The sequence below is a fragment of the Cyrtonyx montezumae genome, unplaced genomic scaffold (assembly GCF_038088225.1).
Source record: "Cyrtonyx montezumae isolate F1298 unplaced genomic scaffold, pur_monq_1.0 scaffold_10, whole genome shotgun sequence".
Taxonomy (NCBI): Eukaryota; Metazoa; Chordata; class Aves; order Galliformes; family Odontophoridae; genus Cyrtonyx; species Cyrtonyx montezumae.
Genome location: NW_027071826.1, coordinates 40,210,200 through 40,237,693, shown reverse-complemented (window position 1 = coordinate 40,237,693; position 27,494 = coordinate 40,210,200). Strand labels below are relative to the sequence as shown.

General features: G+C 41.3%; 2 protein-coding genes across 3 annotated transcripts; both read right to left on the bottom strand.

Moving 5' to 3' along the window:
- On the bottom strand, nt 1-5,189 carry CD59 (CD59 molecule (CD59 blood group)). 2 transcript variants are annotated; one of them, XM_065755003.1, is made up of 4 exons: nt 5,132-5,189; nt 3,408-3,480; nt 2,664-2,765; nt 1-1,657 (listed from the first exon to the last, which is right to left on the bottom strand). In XM_065755003.1, the coding sequence occupies exons 2-4, from the start codon at nt 3,469-3,471 to the stop codon at nt 1,464-1,466; spliced, it is 360 nt and encodes a 119-aa protein (XP_065611075.1). In that variant the 5' UTR covers nt 3,472-3,480; nt 5,132-5,189; the 3' UTR covers nt 1-1,463. The 2 variants fall into 2 exon arrangements, with proteins under 2 accessions (XP_065611075.1, XP_065611076.1); XM_065755004.1 differs by having other exon boundaries at nt 5,148-5,177.
- A 2,906-nt stretch (nt 5,190-8,095) lies between these two features.
- FBXO3 (F-box protein 3) lies at nt 8,096-26,713 on the bottom strand. Its single transcript, XM_065755002.1, has 11 exons — nt 26,519-26,713; nt 23,091-23,180; nt 20,683-20,846; nt 19,232-19,346; nt 15,006-15,210; nt 13,384-13,429; nt 11,699-11,783; nt 10,756-10,878; nt 10,188-10,303; nt 9,651-9,841; nt 8,096-8,404 (listed from the first exon to the last, which is right to left on the bottom strand). The coding sequence occupies exons 1-11, from the start codon at nt 26,623-26,625 to the stop codon at nt 8,279-8,281; spliced, it is 1,368 nt and encodes a 455-aa protein (XP_065611074.1). The 5' UTR covers nt 26,626-26,713; the 3' UTR covers nt 8,096-8,278.
- Nucleotides 26,714-27,494: the final 781 nt, after the last annotated feature.

Here is a 27,494-nt window from a genome sequence, read left to right as displayed (position 1 = left end):
TTTTCTTTTTTACATTTTTATTAATCAAAGACAGCATAGCTTTCATATTTTGAGTGACCAGGGAGATCCCAGGGTGCTTTCGTAGCTAAGGCAAGCTTAGCCAAAAAGTGCATTGCAGAATACATAATGGCTTGGAGTAACACAGTGCAGTCCCTTGCCTTTATTATGACTGAGTGAGCTGGTGTCACCGACACCCTGGACAGCACAAGCTAGGATCCTCAGAAAGAGAACATACCATCAGCTACGGACCATTACTCTTGCAGGAACATGCTAAGAGTTTCAAATTTATCAAAGGAAAATCTGGCATCGTGCTTAACTGAGACACTCCCTAAGAGTGGGGAAGCACCAAAGCTTCCTCCACCACTGAGTCAGAACGGTGTGCAGTGTCTGAGCTCTAGAAGTCGTACACGTACAAACCAAGCATTGTTCTTCATGCTACTTAAATGCATGTGTATTTTGACTGGCATTTATACAGTTGCATAAAGGTCAAAATATAAACTTCTGCAAATTTTTGTTTAATACTCTTACAGAAGCCTAAAGGATTAAGTTTACCTGTCCATGTGTTTCAACAAAAACAAAAGCTGATTACAAGGGAAAGTAAACTAGATGTGCCATTTTAATTCCTTAGCATTTTATAAACAATTTTCAGTATACCAAGAAATATTTAGTGCAAAGCACATGCTTAGCTTAAATCCTAGACTTGGAGAAAAAAATATAAGCAAAACTAAACTGTAAAATAAAAGCCCAGAAAAGAAGCTAGCATATGTAAATCTGCACGCCCACAGAAATATAAAAAGAGAGTGTTCCTCACTAAAAGCATTATTTTGGTTTTGTTTTAAGAAACATAGATGCTTTCTTCCAAAATAACGGTGCTGACCATTACATTATTGGTTTGTAAAAATGAAAAAAAAAATTACAGTGATAGGAACAAAGTGTCTGCATTGCCTGAAAACAAATACTTCAGCATTCATCATGAACACTGCAGCAAGTTTATACTTATGATTCAACACCTTCTGTGTTGAGGGTAAACTCATTGCTTGGTGTATGAAAAAATAGCATCCAAAAGAACCAAAATCTCAAATAAAATTGATTAAAATTCATGGGACAATAAGAAATTACAGTTTTCCACCACAAAACCTACATTATTCTTTCTTTCCCGTGTCACCCACAGGGGTTTGCTGAGGTCCCCCACAATGTAACACTACTTCAGAATTAGGTATTTCTGTTGCGCAGACATCATGCCAAAACTCCTGAGCTTCCTGAAAGAGTTAACAGTATAGGTCTCCTTCCCATGAAGGGAGACAGCATTTTACCAGGTGGAAGCTTAAAAAACAGAACTGAAAATTAAAAGGCCTTGTTTCAGCTCACAGCTAAGAACTGACAATGCAAGAAGTACAACCGAGAGAAGAGTTAATGATTTTGTGTAATCTCAGCTTGGAAGTACAGCATACAGATCGGGATTGCTACAGAAGCACCCATAACATGGCCATTACAGAGGCAATACTGACAGCTGCCTTGTTAACCCCAGTAACTGCACTCTCATTGCACAAGTCTTGTTGGCAGCAAAAGTAATCAAAATTATCCAACTGATAGAACACAGCAATATCATTCACATTGCACTGAGACAACTTCCAGCAGGAGGACGTTCTCAATTTACCTGCAAAATAATTAAAACCATTAAGAGAATATTGAAAGCAATGCTACTATTGATACAGAGAGAGAATCACTGCTTAGACGGAAGTCTCCTTCTTCCACACCATGAGCATTGGCAGTCCTAAGAAGACAAAAACACCACAGCAGCCTTTTAGGGCAGAAGGAACCAGCTGGGAAACCAGGAGAATATTTCACTTTGCTTACTGCTTCACTTTCAAGGGACCTGCACTAAGACAAGAGCTGCTGGAGTTGATGTAGCACAGCACTCAGCTGGCAGGCTCACCTCACACAGCCTGTGTGCCTATTCCTGCCAGAGAGCCTGCCCTGCGAGACTGTGGACATCCTTACGCAAGATGCCAAGCTCCCAGTAGGGGAGCTCCAACTAGGAAGCGATTGGCTTCAGAATGTCTTGGTTAAAAAAAAGAAAAAAAGAGAAAAAAAAAAGTAATTAAAAGCCTGTGCTGAGTAAACCTTGATGCAAAGGAAGCCTCAGAAAATGGCTGCAGTTTCATCTCTGCCTTTCAAACAGAATGCAAACTCCAGGACAACAGAGAGAGGAATAAATTGTTACAGAGCTAGAATGATCTTCAGCTGAGGTATCTTGCAACATGTTAACTCCAGCCTTACATCGGAAATCTTAAATTCTACAATGACCACAATGAATGTCCAATTCAGAAAAGTCTTCTCCCCTCTGTGCCTTCATGGGCCTATCCACTTGGACTCCTTAGAGGTGACAAGCTAAAGTAAAAGGCGTGTCAGCCACAAGCTCAGTACATAGCGAGTACATGCTGATACATGTATACATCAAATGTCTAAATCATCACCATCTTTATCAGTTGCTTGGAAGTCAAAATACACCAATTTACTATAGGCACGACCTTCAAGCTTATATTTGCAATCCTTTTTTGCAGGAGGCTAGGAAATTCAAGTTTTGTCCAGAACAGAAGTGCACAGGCAATGAAAACAGATACAGACATGTTTACCTTGCGTCTGTAAGTCAGTATACCTACCAAATCTCATCTGCAAGCAAGTATCTTCATTTGATAAGCAAGTGCTGTTGGTCTTGCACAAGGAAGGGCTGTTCTCACAGTGATAGCACCTCAGGGCATAACCTAAGGAGACAGAGCTTTGCCTTACTGAACAAGCAACACTGAAAAGAAAAACGAAGAAACAGTGACTGCATTTGACTGCCACAAAACCTATCTCTGGCTGTTAAATGCAACTCAAACTGAAATTCTTGTCGGTGTACACACTGAGGCTGGCAATTTTGCAAGTAAGATTTTGAAGCGTGTGCTTTACACACTTTGTTTTAAAAAGCACTCATCTTTATACCCCTTGTGGAATTAATTTTTGCTTCTCATCTAAAAATTGTCCAGCATGACAGATGAGAGACATTTTTACCAGAATTGTATTCCATCCACTTACCCCTTTTTCCTTTTATTCTATCTCATTTCTCCCTTGTGCTATATTCCTTGTTTCTAAATTATACAACAGGAATTCAATATTTTACCAGCAAAACAGCATATTTAGTTGCTATATTAAGCAGCAGCATGTTCTGCACCCAGCTCTCCGCTCAGACCAAAAACAATCAGCCACAGAAATGAAGCCCTGCCTATAAGGTTACCCTCATTCCCCGCAGCAGCATTAAATAATGCAGGCCTTTCTTGTTATTTTTCCCTCTCAGACATTGTTTCCATGATTTCTTCACACACTGTCATAACATTCCATCAGCAAAGAGCCTCCATTATACTCACCAGAACTAGAAAAGGCAAGCAGAACAATGCAGGCAGTTAGCAGGACACAATTCATTTTGATCATGCTTCTTCCCTGTTGGGAGGGCATAAACAGATTTAAAATATTTATTATGTTTAAAATATATACAGAATTGGCAAAACACTTGGTGAGGAATCAAGGTTTCAGAAAGGGATTCTGTGTGACTGAAGTCACTGGAGGCCAGAAAACCACTGAAAGAGAAGAGACAAAAGTGACTTTCACCTTCACACAGAAGGTTTAGTGCCGGGCACCGGGCCCAGAGCCCCACTGGCTGCAGCACTGCTGCTCACCCTGCCCAGCAGCTCTCACCACCGCCAGTTATCACCTTCTGTGAGAGGTGCCTGTGGTCCTGCATGTCCTCTCTTTCCCAGCAGTCCACCAATAACCCCGCAGCCACCCCATGCTCCTTCCTTCCCTCCATCAGGGCTGCACGAGGTCTGCCTGCACCACTCACCTGTCTCCCCACACTTCCACCAACCCCAACACAGGCACTGGTACCACATCTTCCCTCTCTTAGTTTAAAACCATTCCCCCCGTCCTATTGCTCTTTATACACATACAAAGTAGATGTTTTCTATGGAAAACAACTTCATGTGAAGCCTCTCAGGACCCCAGTACCCAAGAATAGAATAGACCCTTCTTCAGACCCAGCACCAAGCAGGTGTGGGGACAGAAAGACACACTTGTGGCAGAAGGACCTGGCATTGTGTTTAGCTTCAAAGCCTGGGTGGGATTTGACAGTCCCAAAGCACAGCAGGGATTCAGATAACCTGTTTCAATATAAGACTGCAATGGGGCACGGCCATTGATGCTCTTGGCCGTGCTTGTTCTGCTTGGAAATACTTCTGTATGCAGTTAAGATGCTGACATCATCAAGTGATGGCATTTTTTCCTCCCAACAGATTTTCCTCTCGACAGAATGTCTAAAGGTGGCTTTGTAGTGAAACAGTACTGAAATCCTTCTCGGTCATAAGCCAAATAAACAAGTAGTCGCTTTCCTCTGTATTACCTAAGCTAAAAAAAAAGAAAAAAGAAAAAAAGCCATCGGATGCAGGATGCGATGTTTCCTACGATAAAACAATCGGTGCGACGCCTTCCAGGACCCCGCACAGCCCGCATCGCCCCGGGACGCCGCCATCTTAAGAGACCCTCAACCCCGCAGTGCCCACGGCACGGCACGGCACGGCACGGCACGGCAGAAGCGAGTCACGGCCGGAATAATCGCGGCCGGTCATTGCAGCCAGCATCACGGCAACGACGGCAGTAACGCCGCAACGCGCCCGTCCGTTGTAATGTAAACATCGATTTGATGGTATTTCACAGCGCGGCTCAAAGGGAACAAAGGATTCCTAAACTGCCCAAGTCGCTGTTTCCTCCGGGGCATCTCACGGGCTGCAGCGACATAGCTGTCCTGATGCTGCGGCTGAGGACCGCGTCGAAGGACTCTCCGCAGCCAGCGGGAGCTGCGGCTCTACCCTCCGGTAGCGATATACACGTAGATACACGCAGCGCACTGCGGCGCTGCCGCCACCCACCCCGCAATCCCCATCCTCCCCGTTCCTCGGCCGCCCGCCCCGTCCCGCCAGGACAGGCAGCTCCCGCTCCCCGCTGGGCGCGGTGCTCCGCATCCCCCGCCGCAGCGCTGCGGTGAGCGAGGGGCCCCGAGCAGCAGCCCCGGGCCGCCCCCACCCACCGCGCCCCGTACCGGCTCCGCGCAGCACCTCCGCTCAGTCCCGCACCGTCTGCGGGCGGTGCCGGCGGTGCGGGGCTGCGAGGCTTTGCCGCTGCCCGCCCCGGGGGCGGAGCTGCGGGCGCGGCCCACACGCGCAGCTGCTGCTGTGGTGTTTTAGAGGTGTGACCTCCACGCGAGACGTACCTAAGAGCAAAGGGGGAGAGGTTCGTGCACGCCATTTATGAGCTATCGGAATTCGAGACACTAAGACTTTAAACACACTTATCAATTAAAAAAAAAAAAAAAACAGCACACCTTAATTTCTTATTTCACTTATAAAATCTTGCACCGTGGAACTACAGCCACAAGCTGAGAACGGGCCTGTGTTCCCTTCCTGAAATCGTCACATGAACGGCATTTCCACTGCGGTCTGGATCTTCCACCCTTGCACATTCCTCGAACACTTCTTTCAACATCGATCAGAATAAAGCTTTCAGTGGCACAACTTGAACAGCAACTCCTGAGGGTTTCGCTGGCTGGCACCTGCCTTGTTTTTCTCTTGCATGACGCAGTCAGGGCCAAAGCAGAAGGCTTCTCTCCGTTAAATCACTTCAGTACGAGCCCCCCAAAAATCCCAGTGGACTCCCACAGCAACAGCGAGGTACCACTGGAAGCCTTTTCCACACACATAAATAAGGTTTGCTTTAGTTATACATTTGCACTGGATGTGCCTTTAACTGCATTCTGGACTCACAGGCGTGCAACGAGCCCCTGTGGGCAAGAGCCCCAGCTATGGGGCAGCGTCAGACTCGGGATAATCTGGCCAGAAGCAGCTGAACGAGCTTCAGGCTGAATCTCAGCGATAGCCACCAGAGGCAGACAGGGCAGCACATTCACTGCAGTTTGCCACGAGCAGTCAGCGAGCGATGCTCACAGTCCCTGTGATGTTTACTAACGCATCTACCTGCAGCGCTGCATCAGCCAGAGCACTGCTGAAACGCCCTCTTCCTCAGAGGCATCTCAACAATCGTTTCTCTCATTCCCAGTGAAGCTTTCAGCGTGCAACCATGACTAAGGCCTTGTTTTCTTCCACAGTTTCAGCCGCTTCACTTTTCGTACCAACTTGGCAGAAGTTTCAGTTTTGGGTGGGATGTGGAAGACTACTGACACACGCCTTGTTTTGACTGTTCATGACCAAGAGCTACAATGCTTGCAGTAACTGGCATCTGGGTGCTTCAGGCACTTTGCCACTGTGCTGAAATAGCAGCCTGAAGCCATTTTAGATAACCTGTTAGAAATGCAGCTGGTACAATAACAGCAACAAGCCGTTCTCCCACCTCATTAGGTCTGCACTTCATACACGTGGAGTGTTACAGGAGCCCTGAAAGTGCCGGCTGCAATTGGATCAGAGGCCACCAGCACTCAAAAGCCAGTAGGATTGTGTTGACCCCGTATCCTGCCTTACACAACAGGAACCAACAATTACACTTCCCCTGTAACAACTGAAAGGAAAAGGAAGCCCTCTGTTGGAAGTGTTTCTACAGAGATTAATGACCTTCGGTTGATATTATGTTACTAGAACCTGCAGATCCTGCTTCTGACTAGGCAAGGCTCTGACCGTGACAGTTAACAGCTCTTAAAGCACACAGCAGTCCCACTGCACTGGAATAAGCAAGCTCTAGTTCTGCTAAACACTGGTTTCCCAACATTTATTCACTGATCCTTTTAACTGACCACGAACCTTCTGTTAAGAAAGCACATTAAGCCACTATCATTTTCAACACATTTTCTTCTAACAGTTAATACTGATGGGGCTTCAAAAGACCTTTTTAAGCTATTCTAGTAATTCAGACTGCTGTTCAGACTTTTGTGAGAGGCAACACCTTTTTTTTCCCCCCACTCCTCTGATGTTTTGCCTGAAGAACTATTGCAGGGGTTACATTCAATATTCATTTGTCTACCACCGTGGAAGATCCATCCAAACGCTTTGTGTGGCACAAGAGAAAGATGAGCACACTGAGAACCCAGAGACTGTGACAATGACTTCTAGGAAACAAACAAACAAACATTCAGACTTTCTGTAACAGCTGTAGCTATTCAGCGATTGAAAGATCCAACAATATAACAACAATATACTGCCATTACTCATTGGAGCTACTAATTCTGGTGTAAAAAAAAAAGAACTGGCTACAGCAAAACCGGTTCCCAGTTTCGTTCAAGTCTTGTCAGAAGCAACGAAGGCAGTTAAGTTGTTTATTAATGACAATGGAAACAAAATAAAAGTGATAAAGCAAACAGATACTCCTTTAAATATAAAGCTTCTAGTCATCTGGTGTTCTGTCAGGCTCTTCTTTTTTTTGGGGGGGATGGGATTCAGGGGGCGTAGTTGCAAAAATCCACAGAGGATTTAGAGAAACAGGATACTTCAACATAAACTGTCAACTATGGCAAAGTCTGAACAGCAAACATCTTATCATGAAAAAGTCAAAATGTATTTACAAATCCATACTTGGTAGTCATTGAGAAATTTCTTTACCGAGTGGCAGATGATGCACGTACACTACATTCCAGAAAGGCATTATTCAATCAGAGTCACTTAGCATAAAATGAAGCCGAAAGACAGATTGTCTAAAAATAAGGCCAGTTTCACTCCAAATTTATCTGACAATCAGAATTTTCTGGTGGTTCCATGTTAATCAAAAGAGCGTAAGAGCACCTGATCTAACCCAAACAGGATATACCAACCAACCTGCAAACATCATTCCTAGCAGAAATTATCAACAGTAGAAACTCAGGAGAAAGGACGATATACACCTCTTTTGCCATCTTGTCTATTGCTAATTTTAAATGCTTGTATAAAAACAAATCCCCACACCGTATTTGCAGGCAATAGTTTAAAACTGTAACATATGATTAGTTCGGACTATCGCACTGTTCTGCACCTTGGGAACAAAACCCAAACACCTTTCTCTTTTCTCCACTCCCCTCCTTCCCTCCCCTGCGCTTTCAAACCGGGAAAAAAAAGAAGTTATACTCCGATGAATATTAGACGTGGCACCAACATTCATGCTAGTTGCCCTGGTGAGCAACAGAAAGTTCATTTACAATGGTCAGAAATATTTTTATGCACTAGCCCCAAAAGAGTTCAGCTTCTGAAAACAGTTTTGGAAAGAAGTCCCATCAGGTGTGGTGCGGGCAGCGTCCAGAAGGTGCAGGAATGTCCATCACTCTACGCCGGTCTTCATATTCATCAGTGTCTGTGGAATCTTCGTCTTCATCCACTGCATATTCGTTGTGATTTGTTTCCTAGCACAAGACACATTCATATTTAATTAAAATTTTCATCAGCTTATAAGAAAGAAGAAACGACTGTCCTGAAAAATTAGAGATCTATATTACCACACCTATTAACTGAGGTAGATACTATAGCCAACATCTTAAAAAAACAGTTCCTTAAAATTATAAAGCTTAATTTACACTAGAGATCATTTTGCCAAACTACTTGATCTTCAGCTCAATAAATTTCCATTAGCCTTAATTACTCCATATGCACAGCTATGTAAAATCACAGTGTGGAACCATTAGTTGCACCACTGGCCTTGGTGGCTTATATATTATTTTAATACGGGCAGCTTAAAAACAAAGGGTTATTACTACCCTCAAAACTAGCAGTAGAACAAAAGAGATATCCGACTGTAAAAATCATTTGCGTTTATGTTGTAACCTCTTCCACTAAGGTAAGCTAGAAGTATTTCCCATCGTAAGTACGACCTCTGCTGGCACTCGCTATTATAGCTACTAGTAACATGATGTTTCAAATGCCTTGGGAAGGCGGGACCAAGTGTAAACGTAGAGGCCTATCCCTAGGGAAATACTCAGTGCTTGCACAGAGATTTTGGGTTTTACCTCAACTAGTCACTAAAAAAGAGCTATGCAAGTCATAAAAATAAAGCCACTGCATCTAAATATTCCAAAACAGAAAAATTAAGGTTAACTTGCAATTTCCAAACCAAAATGGTAACTAACAGCAAGCTAAGTATCTTTCTGATCTGCCAAGTCACTGAGAGAGTTAGTGAAATGCACTTTAAGTGAAAGCTAAACATCAGGAGGATCATTTTACTCACTTCAAATTGGTGGCATTACATTTCAAAGCAACAAGGACACATGGCTTTACCAGTGCAGAAACTGACTGAAAAGACTACTGTAGTTTTCAGTCTGACTTAAGTGTAAATGTGTTATCATTCTGAATACTGTACAGCACTCTGAATTTCGCAGCAGAAGTGTTTTCTTATCAATAAACGTTCCAGAAGCATAGAAGATTTCACATAATGGAAAGTTGTTTAAGTATGAGACTGAGTGATACTTTTAGATTTTATGCTTTAAGAGAAACGGATCTCAAAGAGAACTGATATTCAGGGAAAAAAACTGAACCTGAAAAAGTCATCACTGCAGTTTAGACACACAGTTAAGTTCTACTATTAAGATCAGTGTTCAGTGAGGACGGGAGGTGAGAGAGAAAATCCAAGGTAAGCACAACTGCATCTCTGCTTACCATTCGTGCTGTGGACACCTTGAACGTTGGACACACCATATGAAATCTGGGAATTGTAACATTAAAGAATTTTTCCTTGTAGTAGAGGCAGTGGAAGGTGTAATACCCCTCCATATATCCAGATGTTGTGGAAAAAGTAGTACAGCTGGTATATTCATAGACTCTCCCCGGGCTGATTATTGGAAACTCCCCTGTTGATAAGATAGTAGTGAGTAAGAGCTGATGTAAAACCGCATTTCAGTGCTTTATGCTAGAGCAGCTGCATCTGTAGCACTGGGGCAGCTGTTCCAGTAGAAGCAGAAACGATGCTCTGTAACTAGGAGCATTAAAAAGGACTGCTTAAAGAAAGGTTAACCGTCGAGATGTCCAAAGCCTGCTTGCAAAACAGCTTTAAAGACCAAATAAATAAATACAACTTCTTTCAAGCAATGAAATTATGTCGTTACAAACCACATAGCTGCTACCGTGTCACCATTCTGTATGGTGTTTACAAAGAACCCTACTCTATAGGGTTTACAGAAGTAATCTTTTGCTTACCAACCACTCCAGGACCTTGGACTTCTTCCACATCACCTTTGGCATTCGTTATTCTCCAGTACCGACTGTCCAGCTGACAGGCCTTCTCAGGAAGAGCATCTTTGGACATTTCGATTCTGGAAGCCAAACAGCACATTTAATGATGATGAAACTACTTTCATACATTTTAAGAGCTCTGGCAGTCTTGAGGTATCTATTAAAGTAGACTGGGGGGAAAAAAAAACAATCAACAACTTACAGTAAGGTGTACTGAATCAGCTGCCAGTATCTACTTGTATGGCTCACTCATATAATCATTTCTGAGTTACAGGAGGTACTTGTAACCTTCTTACCTCACACCTCACTGTATTTAAATAATTACCAGCCTGACAGATACCTTATTCACCTGACCAGATAACGTTTTAATGGTTGTTTTTTTAATTGAATACTTCATGCTGTGCACATTTGGATACATTCAGATACATTAATTTCAGTAACTATAAATTTCTGCACGGTATTCATATAATTGATGATGTGAACTCTACAAAGGCCTCTCCTGTGTCTTAAGGATAAGAACTGAACAACTTACCTGATTCTGTAAGTGAAGAAATAATGTGGTGGATGTACAGAACTGAGTTCAGGTAGAAAAGATGTGGATACAGAAACAGTAATATCTCCTGTGGTAGCAACACATTCTTTATCATGCACATACCTTAAAAAAAAAGGAAAACGTTCAATCTGCAAATAGCATGGCACATTCAATGCAGAAAACTAAACATGTGAAGTGATTGGTTCATCACTACCAACAGCACTGTAGTGCTAGATTTAAAAGTAATTCTGAATTTTTCATCTGGTAGTTAAGCAAATGATGTATGCAGTGCCTTCATTACATACACTCCCCAAGCTCATACATCCACAGATCTCTTTGCAACTGCATTCATGCTTGCATTAAGCTAGGTGTATAACATCAACTGAAATCAATGAAGATACTTGTTTGTTAAGGATGTGCTTTTATGTTATTTATTGCACAAAAACCTAACGAATCCTATAGCAAAGTAATTTTCAGATCAAGAACTCAGGTTCAAAACTAAGGCTCTTACTTGTACTTAGAAAACATTGAAAGTAAACAACAATTTAAACACCAGAACAAGTCCTGCTCATTTACTTATTCAGCACAGTGTTACTTTAAGAGACCAGCTCACTGGAACAATTGCTGTTTTAATAACTCAAAACAGCCCTGCAGCTGTAGCACACGCATAGTAAACAATAAATAATATGCTGTTAGCTAAGCCTCAGAAGCTAAGCTGCAAAATTCCACTCTCGTTAATATAAAGTTACAAACTCAAGTTTCTGGTGAAAGAAATGTATTTCAGCTTCCTGTTTTAAAGCTGTATCTGCAGTATTTCATGCACTCCCTCCTCCCTCTACTACTAGCTTTTATATCCTATACCCGTAACTGCTTAGAAAGAGGTCTACATTCTAAAAGCAGCGTGGACATATTGCAGTGAGGCTTTAAATCTCAGTCACAGTACCTGAAAATCTGGTCTCTGATGATAGGATAACCACCAGTTACCACTTTGTTTACGTAGGACGTAAACCATTCCAAGTAAGATGTACCTAGGTGCCAAAGAAGAGGAGTGTTTGTAAGGATGGGCAGATTCACCACCAAGTGCATTCCATAAACAGTGGAAGGAAACAGCTTCATTCTTTGAATATTTCACAATAAATTCTCAGAGTTTCTTAGAAGAGTTAGCCAATACAATATTCCAGTCCATTTGACCTAGGAAGCTCATTTGGAGCAACCAACCTAGAACTAAGAGTACATACTCCAAGAATGCCACAGCAATCAAAATAAAGTATTTTTCATTATAATCGTGGATTTTGAATGCTGGTGTCTCTCATCTTGTTTTTCTTCTGTGAGTATTCTCCTATAATTTGAAGGAACACTAATTTAGTGGCATATCCTACTCTTACAGCTGTTTCCAGCTAGTCCAACTACAGCCATGATTTAGGAGCAGCTTGATTTCTAAACAGACAGTTAAGCTGTCAAATTTGACTTTCAAAGAAAGGAGTTTCATAAAAGAGATGCTGGCTCTATTTCTAGCCATAATTCTTCTAAGTATTGTGATAAAGAGTTCAGTATAAAAGAACACAGAGTTCTTCAGTTATTTGTCAATATTACTCATACAAAACCATATTTAAACTAACTGAAATACTAAAAAATCATTATCCTAACTTTCGCCGAGCTGTTACTGAGTACTGATCACTCCTGTTAGACTACCACTTCCTCCTTGTAGTGAGAGCTACGTGCACTGTGCTTCCAAATAAGGAAGTCTATGCTTATTATCCTCCTTCCTACCACTAACTCAAAGTGCAAACTTTGTTTAAAGTAACTCTGAATGGAGAAAATAGACCAATTTACTCTGCAGTGTTCAAAAAAGAACTAGATGAATGCTGTATAAGCTTCCCCTCCACCCTGAAATATGCCAAGATGAACTCTTTCAGCCAAGTGCAATCGGTACATTTAAGTATGACATCAGATCATCTCATCACTGACTCAACTCCATAAAAGCAGCAGGCTTGAGGAACATGAATAGGCTGTAGAGTAGCTTTAAAGTATTAAATCATCCTAAGCTGGAGAGAGAAGCAAGTATCCAAAGTATTTCACTTGAGCTTTTGCTGCATCTTCCTTCTGACAATCCTAGGGCTCACAGTTAATTTTGTGTATCATCTTACTGTAAGGGAAATTTCAGCTCCCAGAAATTCAGAAAGGCTTTCCTCTGTAGTCATGGTTATAATTAATTAGATTTCACTGAAGGACACAGTATTTTGAACTTCCAACATGGCTGTAAAAGCTACTAGTGAAAAAAAAAAACAACCCAGCAACACTTTGTGTCCACTTGGATGTTAATTTAATAACCACTTACAACACACCCACGATGGCTAACTTGCACCCTTTGCTCACCTTGTTAGACAGGTTAATACACCATAACATCTGTACACAAGGCACAAGGAAAGACAAACTTTAATAGGGAAATCATTTTCACTGATGCTTTAAAGTAGGTTAGTCTTAAAATTACCAGACAACATTTAGAACACTTGCTTTGTTCAAGTCAACTGCACTGCACACTTTGATATTATCTGACAAAAACTGACACCTATTTCTTAAACAACACAATTCAAACATTTTGCAGAATATTTTATCCTGAAGTATTACCTGTAATGAACATATCAATAGCAGATGGATTGCGAGCCATTTGGTCCTAAAACAGACAAAGTAATAGATGTATCAGAAGGAAAGCATTAGACTTCCAAGTTTAAAATTCAAAATCTGCAAGGTAACATAATGAACCCTGTATCCACTAAACCAATAATCTTGTTCCTTGATATATCATTCTATCCCAGTCAGATTTTCAAATATATCACTATAATAAAAACCACAGATGTCTGTCTCTGAGAGTGCTCAGCTGATGATTACACACACAGTTTTGATATTCCACTAAGGCTCATCAGATTTAAGGCATTGTTAAAGAAAGAAAGCAAACAAATTATGCCTCAGAACAAAAGCAGAGTCAAGCTGAGGTTGCAAGAGACCTCTGGAGATGATCAGCCCGATTCTCTTATGCCAGGGAACTGAGCTAAGCCAGAATCATGCCCATTTGGGTTCTGACTGTCTTCAAGAACAAAGACTATACAGCCTCTGAGTAATCTGCTCCAGTGTTCAACCACACTCACAGTAAAAAGCTTTTTGCCCACATTCAGATCAGGTTTTCCATGTTTCAGTTTGTGCCCACTGCCTCTTCTCTGTCATTGGTTTCCCTGGGAAAAGTCATGCTCTGACTTCTTTATGGCCTGTTATCAAGTATTTCTGAACAATGATAAAACCTCCTAAGCCTTCCTTTCTCCAGACTAAACAATCTCAGCTCCTGTATTACCATATTCCTACCTGAAAAAAGCAGGGCTATTCATAGATGACCCAAAACATAAGCATGTAAAGTAACCATTCAGGTTCCAATGCATTATCCAAAAGGTTTGAATACTTAATATAACACAAATGGGGATCTTGATATCCTTCATGTAATCTATTATCAAAACATTCCCTACAGATCTCATTGCTACATGCTTTCAAAACATACTTCCAGAAATTTCACAGCAGGAAGATTTTTACTTCTTCATTCATCCCACTGTTGTGGTGGGAGTGGTTAAAGAGGAGGATAAGTAAAGTCTTTTTAGGTATAACACCATTAAGCTTCAATAGCAACAATAATGCCTATCTTAAAATTCTACAGCTATAAGAATAAAAAAAAATACTCAAGTCTATAAAGGATTGTTCAAGACTAATTTGTTTTCTCATTGGAAAGCAAGACTTGCTTAAAACCTAGAGGGTTTATTATATCAAGTCCATATTTATCACATCTGGGAGAGGAGATTCTGCTTATCTTCCATAGCAGAAAAGCTTTTCCTCAAGAAAAAAAAAAACAACCAAACAAACAAAACCACCAAGAAAAAGAGTACGTATCTGCCACAGTTTCAACCAATTTAACTAACGTATTCCAATAAATATAATTCCACTCACATAAACCTATGAAAACTGCTGTAGTCATTTGAAAACTGTTATAGCCATTAAAGACTTTATGCAAATTTCTTTCACTTAATAACCACTCCATTTCTGGGTTTGGATTAAAATCTGATGACACCTCAAGGACAAGTAGCTAGAACCAACACGCTGCCCAACAGCATTCACCTCATGCTGAGAATTTCATTCATCAGCAAACATGGAAACAGGTGCTATCAACCATTACAAATCTACATTCCCAAGTATAAGCATATCCTTCTTACTGGACACTGGTAGAAGATCTCATATTTATTTCGTCCTTCCACGCTCTCCAGAGCCATGTATTGACTCAGGCCAGTATGAATGCAGAAGGTCAGAGGAAGGCATTGTCTCAGACCTAGTCTCTGTTGAAAGCCTCCAGCAGCTGTGTCAATATCCAGCAAGTCTTCAGAGCGGTAGTGGTTCGACAGTGCCATACTTCCCATCAAACTGAAAGTGAGAAAAACAAAAAAAAATCCTACAATATGCATAAACGGGGTAGATATAAGCAGAAGACACCACTCAGAATGCAATGAAAGCTTTCAATTTATCAGTGCTATGAATCATATTAGAGCTATATGAAAACCAGTGGTAACAGCCAGAAGCAGAGAGAAGTTTTAGATCTCAGTTGCAATCTCTTTAAAGGGAGGCTCTATTTCTTTCACTCTTTCTTGTACACTTTGTATACCTCAGCACCATTTTAAACTGCTCAAGATTCCCATCCTGTCTGCAATTACTTCTAAGAAGCTGTAGGCTACCTGCTCACAGCTGGAACAATTTCCTGTGTAGCTTAACGTAATAATAGCCAAAGATATCCCACTTACTGTGCAGGTTAATTCCAATACTATCAAAGCACCCACGATTTTTTCAATTAGAATAACAAGCTGCAAGAATAACAGATGCTGATTAAAACTATAAGCAAGATGTTCTACGCTTTGGAGAAAAGGTTGATAAATAAAGAAGGAAAACTATTGAGCCAGGGAGATTAAAATCTCTGTATAAAAACTAAGGCAGACAGACACAAAGTCATACAAGGAAAGAGTGAAAAAGCATGACATGACAAGAGCATTACGTGCCTAATTTTTCCTGTTTTTTTTATAAGCACCACTACAAAGGATGGGATTTTGTTGTTGTTTTTGACAGTAAGAAAATGACTTTGAAGACTGCAGGAGTCTCTTGAGAAACAAAAAGAATACAGACACTTGGAAAAAAAAAGTGACACTAATCCGAAAACACATAACCGATTTACAACAAGGGTAAGCATCAGAACCTAACACTAACACTGATATGAGTGAAAGGTGAGATGAGGGCTAGGGTGAAAGTTTAAAAAAAAATAAGCATCATACATTCAATCTAATAGATGGGCAGATAATGGAGGAATGTTAAAAGGGGTAACATGATTAAAGTAATCACCCACAGGAGCACACACCACAGCAGTGTGCCTAGCAAGAAGAGATGAGTACAGATGTCACAGCCAAAGAAAAACACACTGCAGCTAAGTTCTTGTGCATGACAAGGAAAGAGCTGGTAGGCTTCAGGCTTAGCAAGGTCCCAGGCTACAGAGAAAACTTTGCAGGGTAAAAATCAAAGAGAACCATTTTAAATAGGACTTAAAATAAGTGGACATGAGTTCCGTATAAACCCTTTATTTATTTTCCATCTTACTAGCATTTTAGCTTCTGTATTTGAGAAGTCACATCATCTAGTTTTTGTTGTATTCAAATATCCCTTTTTGTTTAAAAATCCACTTTATCTTCTTTGGAGGGCCCTCAAGAGGAAATATGCAAGCAAACCAACATCAAAATTTCTAATAACACATGCATGTGATGTTAAGTATGAACCAAATATGAGAGTACCTGACAATATTTTGTTAAGAAATATGCTTTGATGCTTCCTGAATTTGGGTTACTTTACAGATTGATTTTAAAACTCAGCTAAGCATAAGAATTCAATATATTACTTCAAACAGGCTAATGGTACAAGACAGTGAACGCAGCAGTTGGAGTAATAAATGCACTGCATATAAGCATGTCTTTATGTAACTGATGAGGGACCTGGAGACATCTGGGAAGACAACATCAAAAAAAAAACCACGAGATATTCTTCTCGTGAAACAGTTGACAAATCAATGTGTCAACATCATAGATTTGGAAAAAGGCCTGAAGTTCATCCAGCTTCTGCATTTGTAAGTATCTCACAGATTTGCAACAACAGCTTTCTCATTCTGCTCTTATTTCTTTCCTTTTTGGCAGAATTCAGCTGACATTCTCTCACAGCTCTGAAACGTGAGATATTTTGCCCAAGGGCCATTAGTGCAAGAAGCTGGTCAAAGTAATGAGAAAGCACTTCAATCCTAACGCAATGTCAATGATAACATAGGAATCACATGGGAACTTGCACATGCAAACTCCTAGAACTGGGAGCAAACAAAACAACCAACATCCACTCTAAAATCCAGACTCTACATCCCATTTCTTTTTAGAGGTAGCTGTTACTTAGTTACTAGAACTCTATGTATTTGATCAAATGAGACTGGGCCACTGCTGACAACTGAGTATTCTTGATAAGGTAGTTAAGAAAATATTCCTGAGACGAAGACTGCTTAGTCCCCAAGTAAATGGTCTTTCAGTAATGGCATTCAATAGGTTAACATGGACTGAACTAGAAATTGTGTCAAGATTACAGCAATAGAAGATAAGCTTCTTGGCTTTATAAACCATGCATCAACTTCTTTTTCTCCTGTTCCCCAAAGAAGTAAACAGCCACAAACTGCTCTTCCCCATTTAAGTAAACAAACTTGCAATCTACACCTCCCCACCCAAACTCCCTTCTGATTTGCCTTTCACTAATGTTCTCAAATGCAAACCTCTGTACACGCGAAGCTTTTGCCGAGCATTATGAAAGCAGTGACTCAAGGCACAAGCTGCCACATGTCTGCATGATCTAAGTTGCTCCTACCTTGGGCAACAGGTTCCATTCGCTCATTTTTCCACATGCAGTCTTGCTAAAATCCAGACACAGGCTCCTAAAGCACCTACCAGTGACTGGCATCCATACCTAAGACCCAGTGCCCTCCATTTCTGGTCTAACACATCCAACCCACAAACTCACCAATTTCTACATCCTAGACCAGATCTTGCCAGTATTCATCCCCTGCTATGGAGCACAAACTGTGGGGTCAGCGAGCAAGCCTGCCCCAAAATAACACCACACCTTCCACCTGCAGTGTGACACCCTTTCTTACTCCAGGGTTTCACACGCCAGAGATAACTGGTCCACAATGGAGCCTGACAAAGTGCACGTGGGCTCATACCTGCCCTTTGAGGGCGCAGCAGTAGATCACAGCCCACGGGCAGTTATCTGAACTGAAGGTCATGCCCAAACACACAGGTCTCTTGCTGCAGCTCCTTCACAGGCACATTGCTCATCAAGGCAGAGCATAGTGGAAGCAAAAGAGCAGTAGGAAGAGAAGGATTCACACAAGCTGCAGAGCTGCATTCCCGATGACTTCCAAGTGATCAAACATAGTAAGCTTTGTGAACCATATTTGCATTTATAGTTAGAGTCATCCATTGATCAACAACAATGTATTTGCAGTTACTACCTACCACTTTTTACTCTATCACTTAACAGAAGGAAGTACTTTCAAAATGGAAAGAGCTGCCTCATTTAAAACCTACTGAACTAGGTAGGACACTACCTCTCCTCTGGAAAAAAAAAAAAATTCCTTGACAGGAAACAAAAAAGTCACCCTTATACTTGCAGAAAACCATTTCCCATATACCCTCTGCACTTACAACACCAGAATTAGAGGAAGCTGCACCTCCCTTATCAGTGAAGGTTTTGGTAGGGCAACATGAAAGCACTGCCCAGTAGAGACACTGCAGTGATTTGCACTAACTTTTTATCTTTTGCTAACATTTGCATTCATTCACCAAGTGCTAAAACTTCTCACACTTGGAAGATACAAATCCACGTACAATCGTCTGCATTCTAACCTTGAGGCAAAAGGGGTTTTTAACTGCTGAAGTATGATTGTAAAATCTTCTTAAAACTAAAATCTATTTTGCAAAATTGACATATAGAGTCTACTGAGAATGATTACCTGGTTTGGAAGTTATTCCTTAATCATTTCAAAGAACAAAAGTTACTTAAACATGAAGCCTGCAGTCTGGGACTAGTTCACTTACACACACAACACAAAGCAAACTTCAAGAAAGCAACCTGCAGTGGTATGTTAACAGTTTGAAGTTTTAGTGAAGTGTAAGAAGAATACTTAGAGCAATTAGAAATCTACACCACATTTTCAGTTACTTCTGACACTAGAACATAATCAACTGTACAATCAGTGTCACAAGTGGTCCCTTAGTTACAATACACTGAATATTTCATCTGCCCCAGTTAGCAGGCATTTTAACTTTTTAAGAAATACAGAAGATTAACAACTTGATAAGTAGCTGCTGTTGCTTACCCAGGAACAACTAGCTTCTGTCCATTATGAATACGGAATGAACATCGATAGTCATCAGGGAGTTTGCAGCCAATCTGAACTTCCACGGCATCTAGATCCTCCTCCTGCACACTCTCTGTGTGCAAAAAGAAAGAGTATTACAAGGGAGTGTTAGAGAGGGGAATAAACCAGTACTGCTCCTGACTCTCAGATTTAATGCTGCTTCACTACTCTGCCCACAATGCTTGTATGCTGTTCCTTGCACATGTGAACACCAGGATTTGCATTAAGACCTTTTCTTTAAGATTTCATTTCAATAACCTCATCAGAGCAGCACAGCTAGCAATAAAGAGAAATTAGCCACATTCTAGACATAACAGCATGCTTTCAATTGCCAAAGAGAATTTAATGTAGCCCAGCACTATGATATATCTTGTTTTATGTTATTACAAAAGAAAATACATGAATATATATTTTGCAGTATTTTGCAGCTTGTAATTCAGAGTAAGTGAACTAACAGACAAAAAGACAGAAAATTCGAGAGATGGTTGCGTACAAGCATGGCTCCAATCACGCAGCCAGAATCACTTAAAATCGAGTATTTCAAATATAAAGGGGGAAATTTGTAAACGTCTTGATCAAACAAACAACATTTAGTAACTACCATACACCAGGAGGCATAGAATTAACATTACATAAATTTGGAAGGAGACCGATTACATTAACTTATTACTTAATATAGCACCAACCTTCAACCAATGTAATCTCAACAGGTATGCTCTAAGCAGAAAGTATTTAAGAAGTGAAACGAACCTCTCCCCCACAGTACTGTTATTAGCTGACAGTCAGTTATGACTTCTAGGCAATATTATTTCAAGGGTTGCATCTTTCATTTTCCAGTCCAACCATTCAATGAAAAACACCCTTGGCTGCAGCCACCATTCATCTTCTATTTGAAGCAGCAAATGTGTCGAGTGAAATGGTGCAATTTTCATGTTCAGTTATCAACAGAAAGGTGTGGGGAATAACTACTCTTATACCTCCACACAAACTCCAGGGGGGATTTTGTATCCTCATTTACAGCAAGGTGTCAGTTAACAGTCCAGCGAAACAAAGTGTGTACTAATGGTACCATCAAGGTTTAAGTCTTGTAAGAGCTCTTGCTAAAACTTCCCATCGCCATTCAAGAGTAGAAATTGAAAAACTCAAATCACTTTCTGTCTTTTCACAGACAAAAAGAAGCTTCTGAAAGTAAAACAGCAGTAAGATTTATTTCAAGACTGCCTGTGGATTACTAGTACTTTGCAAGGACTATGTACGTAGTCTGATAGATTTATTTACTGGAAGGGACAACACATCTCCTCGACTTCCAGGGCTCCAGTAACCGACGTAATGCACACGTCTAAGACAAAAGCAGTATAAAACTAAATCATAAACAAAGTAGCACTACTAAAGCAGGTATCACACTGTACCTTTCAAAGAACCAATCATCCGAGGACACCGCTGTCCCAGGTATTTCTCCAGATCATCCCAGGCTTTTTTCAGTGTAGCATAATACTGGATATATCTTCCTAGATCAGAGTAGGTACTGATGAAGATAGCTTTCCAGCTCTGATTTCGTTGACTTTTTTCCTCACTAAGTAGACATGAAGAAAGAACTTTTAAACACCAGCCTAAAAATTTTGACTTCAAAACGCGAGAAGTTAATTTTTTGTCATTTGGCAGAAACAGTATGCATATTATGCCAAGAACACCTCTCAGTCACAGGAAGCTACACCAATCCAGTTAACTTTGACATCTATTAAACAGCGACTTGGAACAGATTTAGGAAACATTTTTGGTACTTAGAATCAGGGGAAAATATGGAGACAGTATTTCTATAAAGAATACTGTCTATTGATTTCTGAGTACTGTTAAATAGCTAACTCATCTCACAGGTCTTTAAAAATCTTTTTTTTTTTTTTTATCTACTGCAGTAGTCAAATAAAGGAGTCACGAGCTCCTCTATTTACCCAATAAAAAGGATTAAAGAGCAAATCTGATAGTTCAATAAGAACGCTGTATCCAGAAAGCCAATTTCTCAAAGAATTACTGCATATTCAATTCTGCTCACAGGCACAACAGCAAATTATTCAAATACAGGCTGCCAAAAAAAGATGCTGACTGACATCTGACAAAGGGTGCTTGCCTTCATCAGTGCTGCAGCTCTTCCATTGTAAGGATATATCCCAACTCCTCAGACTCCAATAAGCATGCTGAATTTAGAAGTTTTAATATAGCTCCGTACACCTGCATGCTAATTTAGATATTGAGATGTCTTCACATCAGCTTTCATCTTTTTAGCTCAAATAAGGACAGAAGAGCCTTATTTCTTGAGGAAGAGTTGAGGGGGGAAAAAGAGAGATTAAATTTAATCTGGAAAATTAGAAAAAAACGAATGATAAAACTGTAGAGTTAGAAGAGGAAGAATCTAGCACAAATCATGTCTCAGCAGATGAGAGAAGTTTAAGCTCATATTCACCCTCCAATGTCAGACACAGAAATTTCCTTCAAACTTTAATTACTCTTCTTGGATGAATGGAGACCAGCATCTCAGAAACTAACCCTACAGTCTGTTCTTAGCAGGGCCCTAACTCCCTCACCTTCCCCATATAAGTTCACCACGCTCTTCTTGTCAAGTATCAGGTATTCAGTCTGAACTTCACACCTGCTTCTTTCCCCTTAGGATTTTTACACAAGACTCTCAAGGGAAAACTTTTACAACCTGCATTACATCTTCATAAGCTGTATATAATTAGAGTATTCATCAAATTGACACATTGATGTCCTGCATCTGTCGAGGAATAACCCTCTCACACCAGAACATGCTGGGTCAAGAAACAGGCAAGTGGCTTTTCCAAGAAGGGGTCTCAATGGACACCAAGCTGACCAAGAGCCATCAATGTGCCCTTGCAGCAAAAAAAAAAAAAAAAAAAAAAAAAAAAATCAACAGAACCTCAGGTGCAACAGGAAAAACATTGGCCAAGAACACTCTTCCTTTCTAGACAGCTCATGTGAGGCTGTGTCTGGAGCACACTGTCCAGTACAGGCTCCACAAAAGAGATACGGACTTACTACATACGTCCTCAAAGATGATTATGGGACTTGAGTATCTTCCACATTACCAGAGTTGAGAGCTAGAACACTTCTGAATGGAGAAGGGAAGGCTCAGGGGCATCTTATCAATGCATATTAATACCTTGACAGAAAGGAGTAAAGGTGGAGTCAGACTCCTCTCCACAGTGCACACTGACAGTAGAAGAAGCAATCACCAAAAACTAAAAGCCAGGAAGTTCAAGCAACACAAAGAAATATTCTGAGGGTGGTCAAACACTGGAACAGGTTGCTCAGAGTGGTGATAGAGTCTCCATTTTTTGCAAAACTTCGAGATTTATCGGACATGGTCCTGAGCAACCTGTCATAAGTGACCCTTCCTGAGCAGAGGAGTAGAACTAGATCATCTCAAAAGAAAAACCCTTCCAATCTCAGCTACTCTGTAGCTCTAGTCACAGCAGTCGCTGACACAGCCATGCAGGTGTACCCCCACAATTACAGCACTCAGAATATCACCATGGAATATTTGGTGTCTGAGAGCCACGCTGCAGCTTCTCCTTCAGCTTAGGCATTACCAGGGTGCCAATATCAATCCATAAAACTTGTTAATCCTTTTACATTCATGAAGCTTTTATAGAAAATGAACATTTTTGACAGCTCTAAGCTTCCACCAAATTTAAGCTAGCAAATGGTGAACACCAGTCTCAGTGTTACAGGAAGTAATGTGCACAGTAACATACAAGACTCCTTTGTAAACAGAAAAAAGGCTTAAGACAACCACACTTACTCTGAAATAAGCCAATATTTCTTGCAGTGTCTTTTCCACAATGGATCGTGGCTTGATAGCTGATTTAGTCTCCGACTCAAATAGCAGCAGCTATAAATATAAATCATTATATTTAATTGCAGAAAAGCAGTGAACTAATCAGGGATAAATACTCACTAATACACTGTAGCTTGCTTTCTCATGAAATAAATGAGAAAGCTTGCAGGTTCATTAGCTATCCTTTTTAGAGTTGTTCTTACAATGGCTAACAGTTTCCATTACAGCTGTGTAAGCCATGGACTGCTTTTCTAATGGAAGTATACACTTTGAGAACTGTCAGCAATTCATTAATTTTGTAAAGCAGGTCAGCCTGTAGGTCTTCCCCATCACAAACACAATCTGAAAGATTCAGGTATGATTACAGTACACCAGAAGTTAGCATTCCTGCAACACAGGCCAGTTATTATGTTTGCTTCCTTACCTGAATCACCTGTCTCTAGCTTATTTTTTTTTCCCCCACCATTGTCATGCTATTGAAAGCTCGATCAGTAAGACACAGAACTGTAAAGTTTCAATACTATGAAGTTATTTTCCACTGCAAGTTATTTAAATAACTGACGATGGGAAGCAGAGAATAAAACAGAAAAAAAATATAAGGGATCTTAGACTAGGAAATCAGTACTGCAAGTTCACTCTTACGAAGAGCATACATAAGCTCTTGCCATTGTATTACAGGTAACATTGCTGCTTCAGGAAATTAAAGGAATCACATCTTGCCTTTGAAAAAATGCTGCGCAGTGCAGCAGCAAGAAAAACTGTAGGATAGGGTTTGGGAATTGGCCTCAGAAGTCATTCAAGTCTCCCTGATGCAAGGAGATAGCAATATAGGACCCATATTCCCAATACCTGTTAATATGAGTTTTAAAAGCAACAATGGAGGTACTATCAAAAAAAAAAAGTCTGTTCTTCTGCTTTCTTTCACAGTTGTAAAGCCTTTCTGAAATGTATAGCTGACACTGAAATTTTCCTCCTGTTGATATAAGAATGTGTGGCAAAGCATCAGCAATACGCAGAGCAGTAAGACAGGGAATGATTCATTTATTCAGAGTCATAGAATTTTAAAGAAACAACTGCCTCATTCATTCTAACCCAAACACCTGCCAATGAACCTCCTTCCTCTTCTGCGTTTGAACTGAATTGTCAGTTATGCTTTGAAGAAACCTGCATGAAGATACCACCAGCACAGATGTAGCAACACCACTCTGGTACCTTGTTCTAACACTTAATGTGTATGCTCTAACAGCCATGATTAGTAACTTCATTTTGAATATTTAGATGTTAAACTTCAGCTCCTGGTGACTCATTTTTTTTCCTTCTCTGCATAGCTCAGAAAATGGCAAATTATAAAGACTAACAGTGCAAACGGACACAGTTACATGGATTTGGATGGCTCCAAATCCTGCCTTTTATAAGCTAAATCAGCCACGTTCTATCTCACACCGAGATTGCAGAATTATTTGTGTTTATCTGTTCAATTCAATCTTTTTTTTTTTAATACATTTTTGTCCCTAGTGCCCACAATAAGCTGTTCAAACCAGAACTGCGTTAGCATTTCAACAAACTAAAGTGATTCTCAGGTATGCCCTGCTATTTCCCTTCTGCCCTCAAGGACAGAAACACACTCACTTCTATTAAGGTAGCAAGTTCTACCAATGAGGCACATCAAACTGATTGCTGAAGCCCTTGGACCTTTTTATTCATCACCTTTCACTGGCATGGTCTTGCACTTTTTAGTTTCTCAGAGTTAGGGCTTGCTTATTTGACTGGTCAGCTTGATGAGAACACAGACCTTTTGTACCATTGCTGTGTCACTTCGCCAGCCATTGCAGCATTTGTAAGTTAATGGCTTTGCTTTTGAACAAGAAACAATTTAACGCTTATTAATGCTTTGCACTTAGTATTCAATAGTAATCCCAGCAGAAGCCCACAAGAAACACAATGTTGTTTCATGGCTGTGAATAACAAGACCTTGACATTTGGCAACGAAGTTCACTTGAGACATTCTGAAAGTTTATTATATTGCTGTTATCAGAACAGGCTCCCCAGGGAGGTGGTGGAGACACCATCTCTGGAGCTTTCCAAGAAAACCACAGATGTGCACTGAGGGATGTGGTTTAGTGGTATGGTAGTGATGGGCTGACAGCTGGACTGGATGATCTCAGTGATCTTTCCAACTTTAATGACCAGCCAAGCCTATAATTGCTTGGAAAAAATAAGTGATGTGGTAACAGTGTAACACGCGGCTTCAAACATGGTCAAAGGTTCTACTAAAGACATTCTCCTTATTTACATCAGTGTTGGCATTTTTCATTATTGCAATTTTCATTTGTATTTTTCAATTTTCATTATGTGGAATACTGGGGAAATTGGAGTGTCTGTGATTGTGTATATACACATGCCACTAAAACAAAGATAAGCAAGCTAGACACGTCCTCAAGTAGCACTCTGTGTACCACAAACTGAAAGCTGAGCAAAACTGCCATCACTGAACTTACAAACAAGAAACCTTACCAGTATTTAATTGATCTTGCATATTCATCTCATTTCCTCAAACACATGGGAAAAACAGGCGTTAAGCCTAACTGCCTTCACAATATTGTTATCAACTACTAAGTCATCTCCACTGAATTTACCCAATTACTCCATTGTTAAAATTCTTGCTTCCATTATGCTTAATCTGTTTCTTCCTGCCTAGTTAAGGTAAGACTCCCTGCTGCCTTCAGCTTTCCTCACTAATGTTTACAAAAAGGAAAACAATTTATGTAGCATACTATTGGATTCACACACACTCCTCTCTCTAATGATTTCGGTCACTGCCACTGCCTGCGCTCCACTGCTAAGGTTTCAGCTAAAAACATATCCCCACGTCCACTGTCCGACCCGTAGCTGCCATGGAGCAGCCTGCAACTCTCATTCACGCCCTCATTCACGAGAGGTCCTCCAGTTTGTTTCCGTCTGCTTTTCCCCAGCCCCGAACAACAGCTCATTCAGAGAACCGCCTGCACTGCTGGCAACAAAACTGCCCTTTGTTTGCCCACACGTTGCACAGTTTCAGGGAATCACTCATCCCACTAACGCAGCTACTGGTTCGTCTCTCCTTGGTAATTCAAACACACGCGCACACACACACACAACAGCAGGCAATGGGGAAAAACGGGGAACGTTCGCTTAACAGACCAATACTGCTCTTTTAAGCGCGTGTCTCCTCCAGCACCTGCCGGCCCGAGGGCACCGAGGCCACGGAGCGGAGCGCGGGGCCCGGGGAACGCCTCCCGCGCCTCCCCCTTCTCCCTCCGAGGCCGGGCTCGGCCGCCCGTCCTTCCTTCCCCCACTCCCCCCCCGCCCCCACGGCTCGGAGGCTCCCGCGGATCTCCGGGCCCGGCTTTCACCTCATCAGATCCCGGTAGTCGAGGAAGCTGAGGATGAGCAGCAGCGGGTCGGTGGGCAGCAGCTCCAGGCTGAGGGCCGGCGGCTCCATGTCCAGGGGCGCCGCCATCTTGCGAGACGTCCCGGGGCCGCCCCTCGCGCCGCTCCGTTGTCAGCGGGGGCGGCCCGCAGCGCCCCCTGGCGGCCGTTACTCCCCGCCGGGGCCCGCGTCCCTCCGGCGGCTCCTCCGCCTGTTCTCGCGGCGCCTCGCCGCTGTCTAACCCAAATACCCGCGCTTTTAGTTTAAAGCCGTTCCCACAGCTTTGCAGCTGCAGCTATCACTGGCGTTTCTTTTCCAGCGCGGCCAGATAGGGTGGTTCTTCCTCACTGTAATAAAGCAGCCCGCTTTTTCTTCCATTACCGCCCACCTTCGAGCCTACGTGGCTAAATTTGTACTCCCCAGGATGAATGTTTCTCAGATTCCTTCGCGCATCTCATTTTTAATCAGTGTACTTCATTTCTTTTTACCTATTGAGATTCTAATGAATTAACACACCAGGGATCTTTGCCACACAGTGCTGAACTTCAGTCATCCAGTTTGGGATGCAGAACACCCCTGAATGATTGACCATAAAGGGAGCAGGGAATTGCAGTGCAGGATTTTTGTGCCCATTGTGTCCACTATAGTGATATTCATAAACTCTGTTCTTAACCGAGGCCATTCTATACAGGCTACAACACAAAATATCTTTTAATCGTTTAAACCATAAGCCTTTATTTAACATCTATGCTAACCTGAGCTTAACCTCTTCATATGTTTGGCCACGTTTGATAAGCTTTGCTTCTTACCTCTGTATCCAAATGGAAGAAATGCCAGAAGATGATAAGAAACCACAGGATGTAAGTGGGCGTAAGGCATTACACAACCTGTGTTGTTTATGACATGACCTATGGGGCTATGACCCCTGGGCATGCCAAAACAGAGCTTTGCAGCTGGCC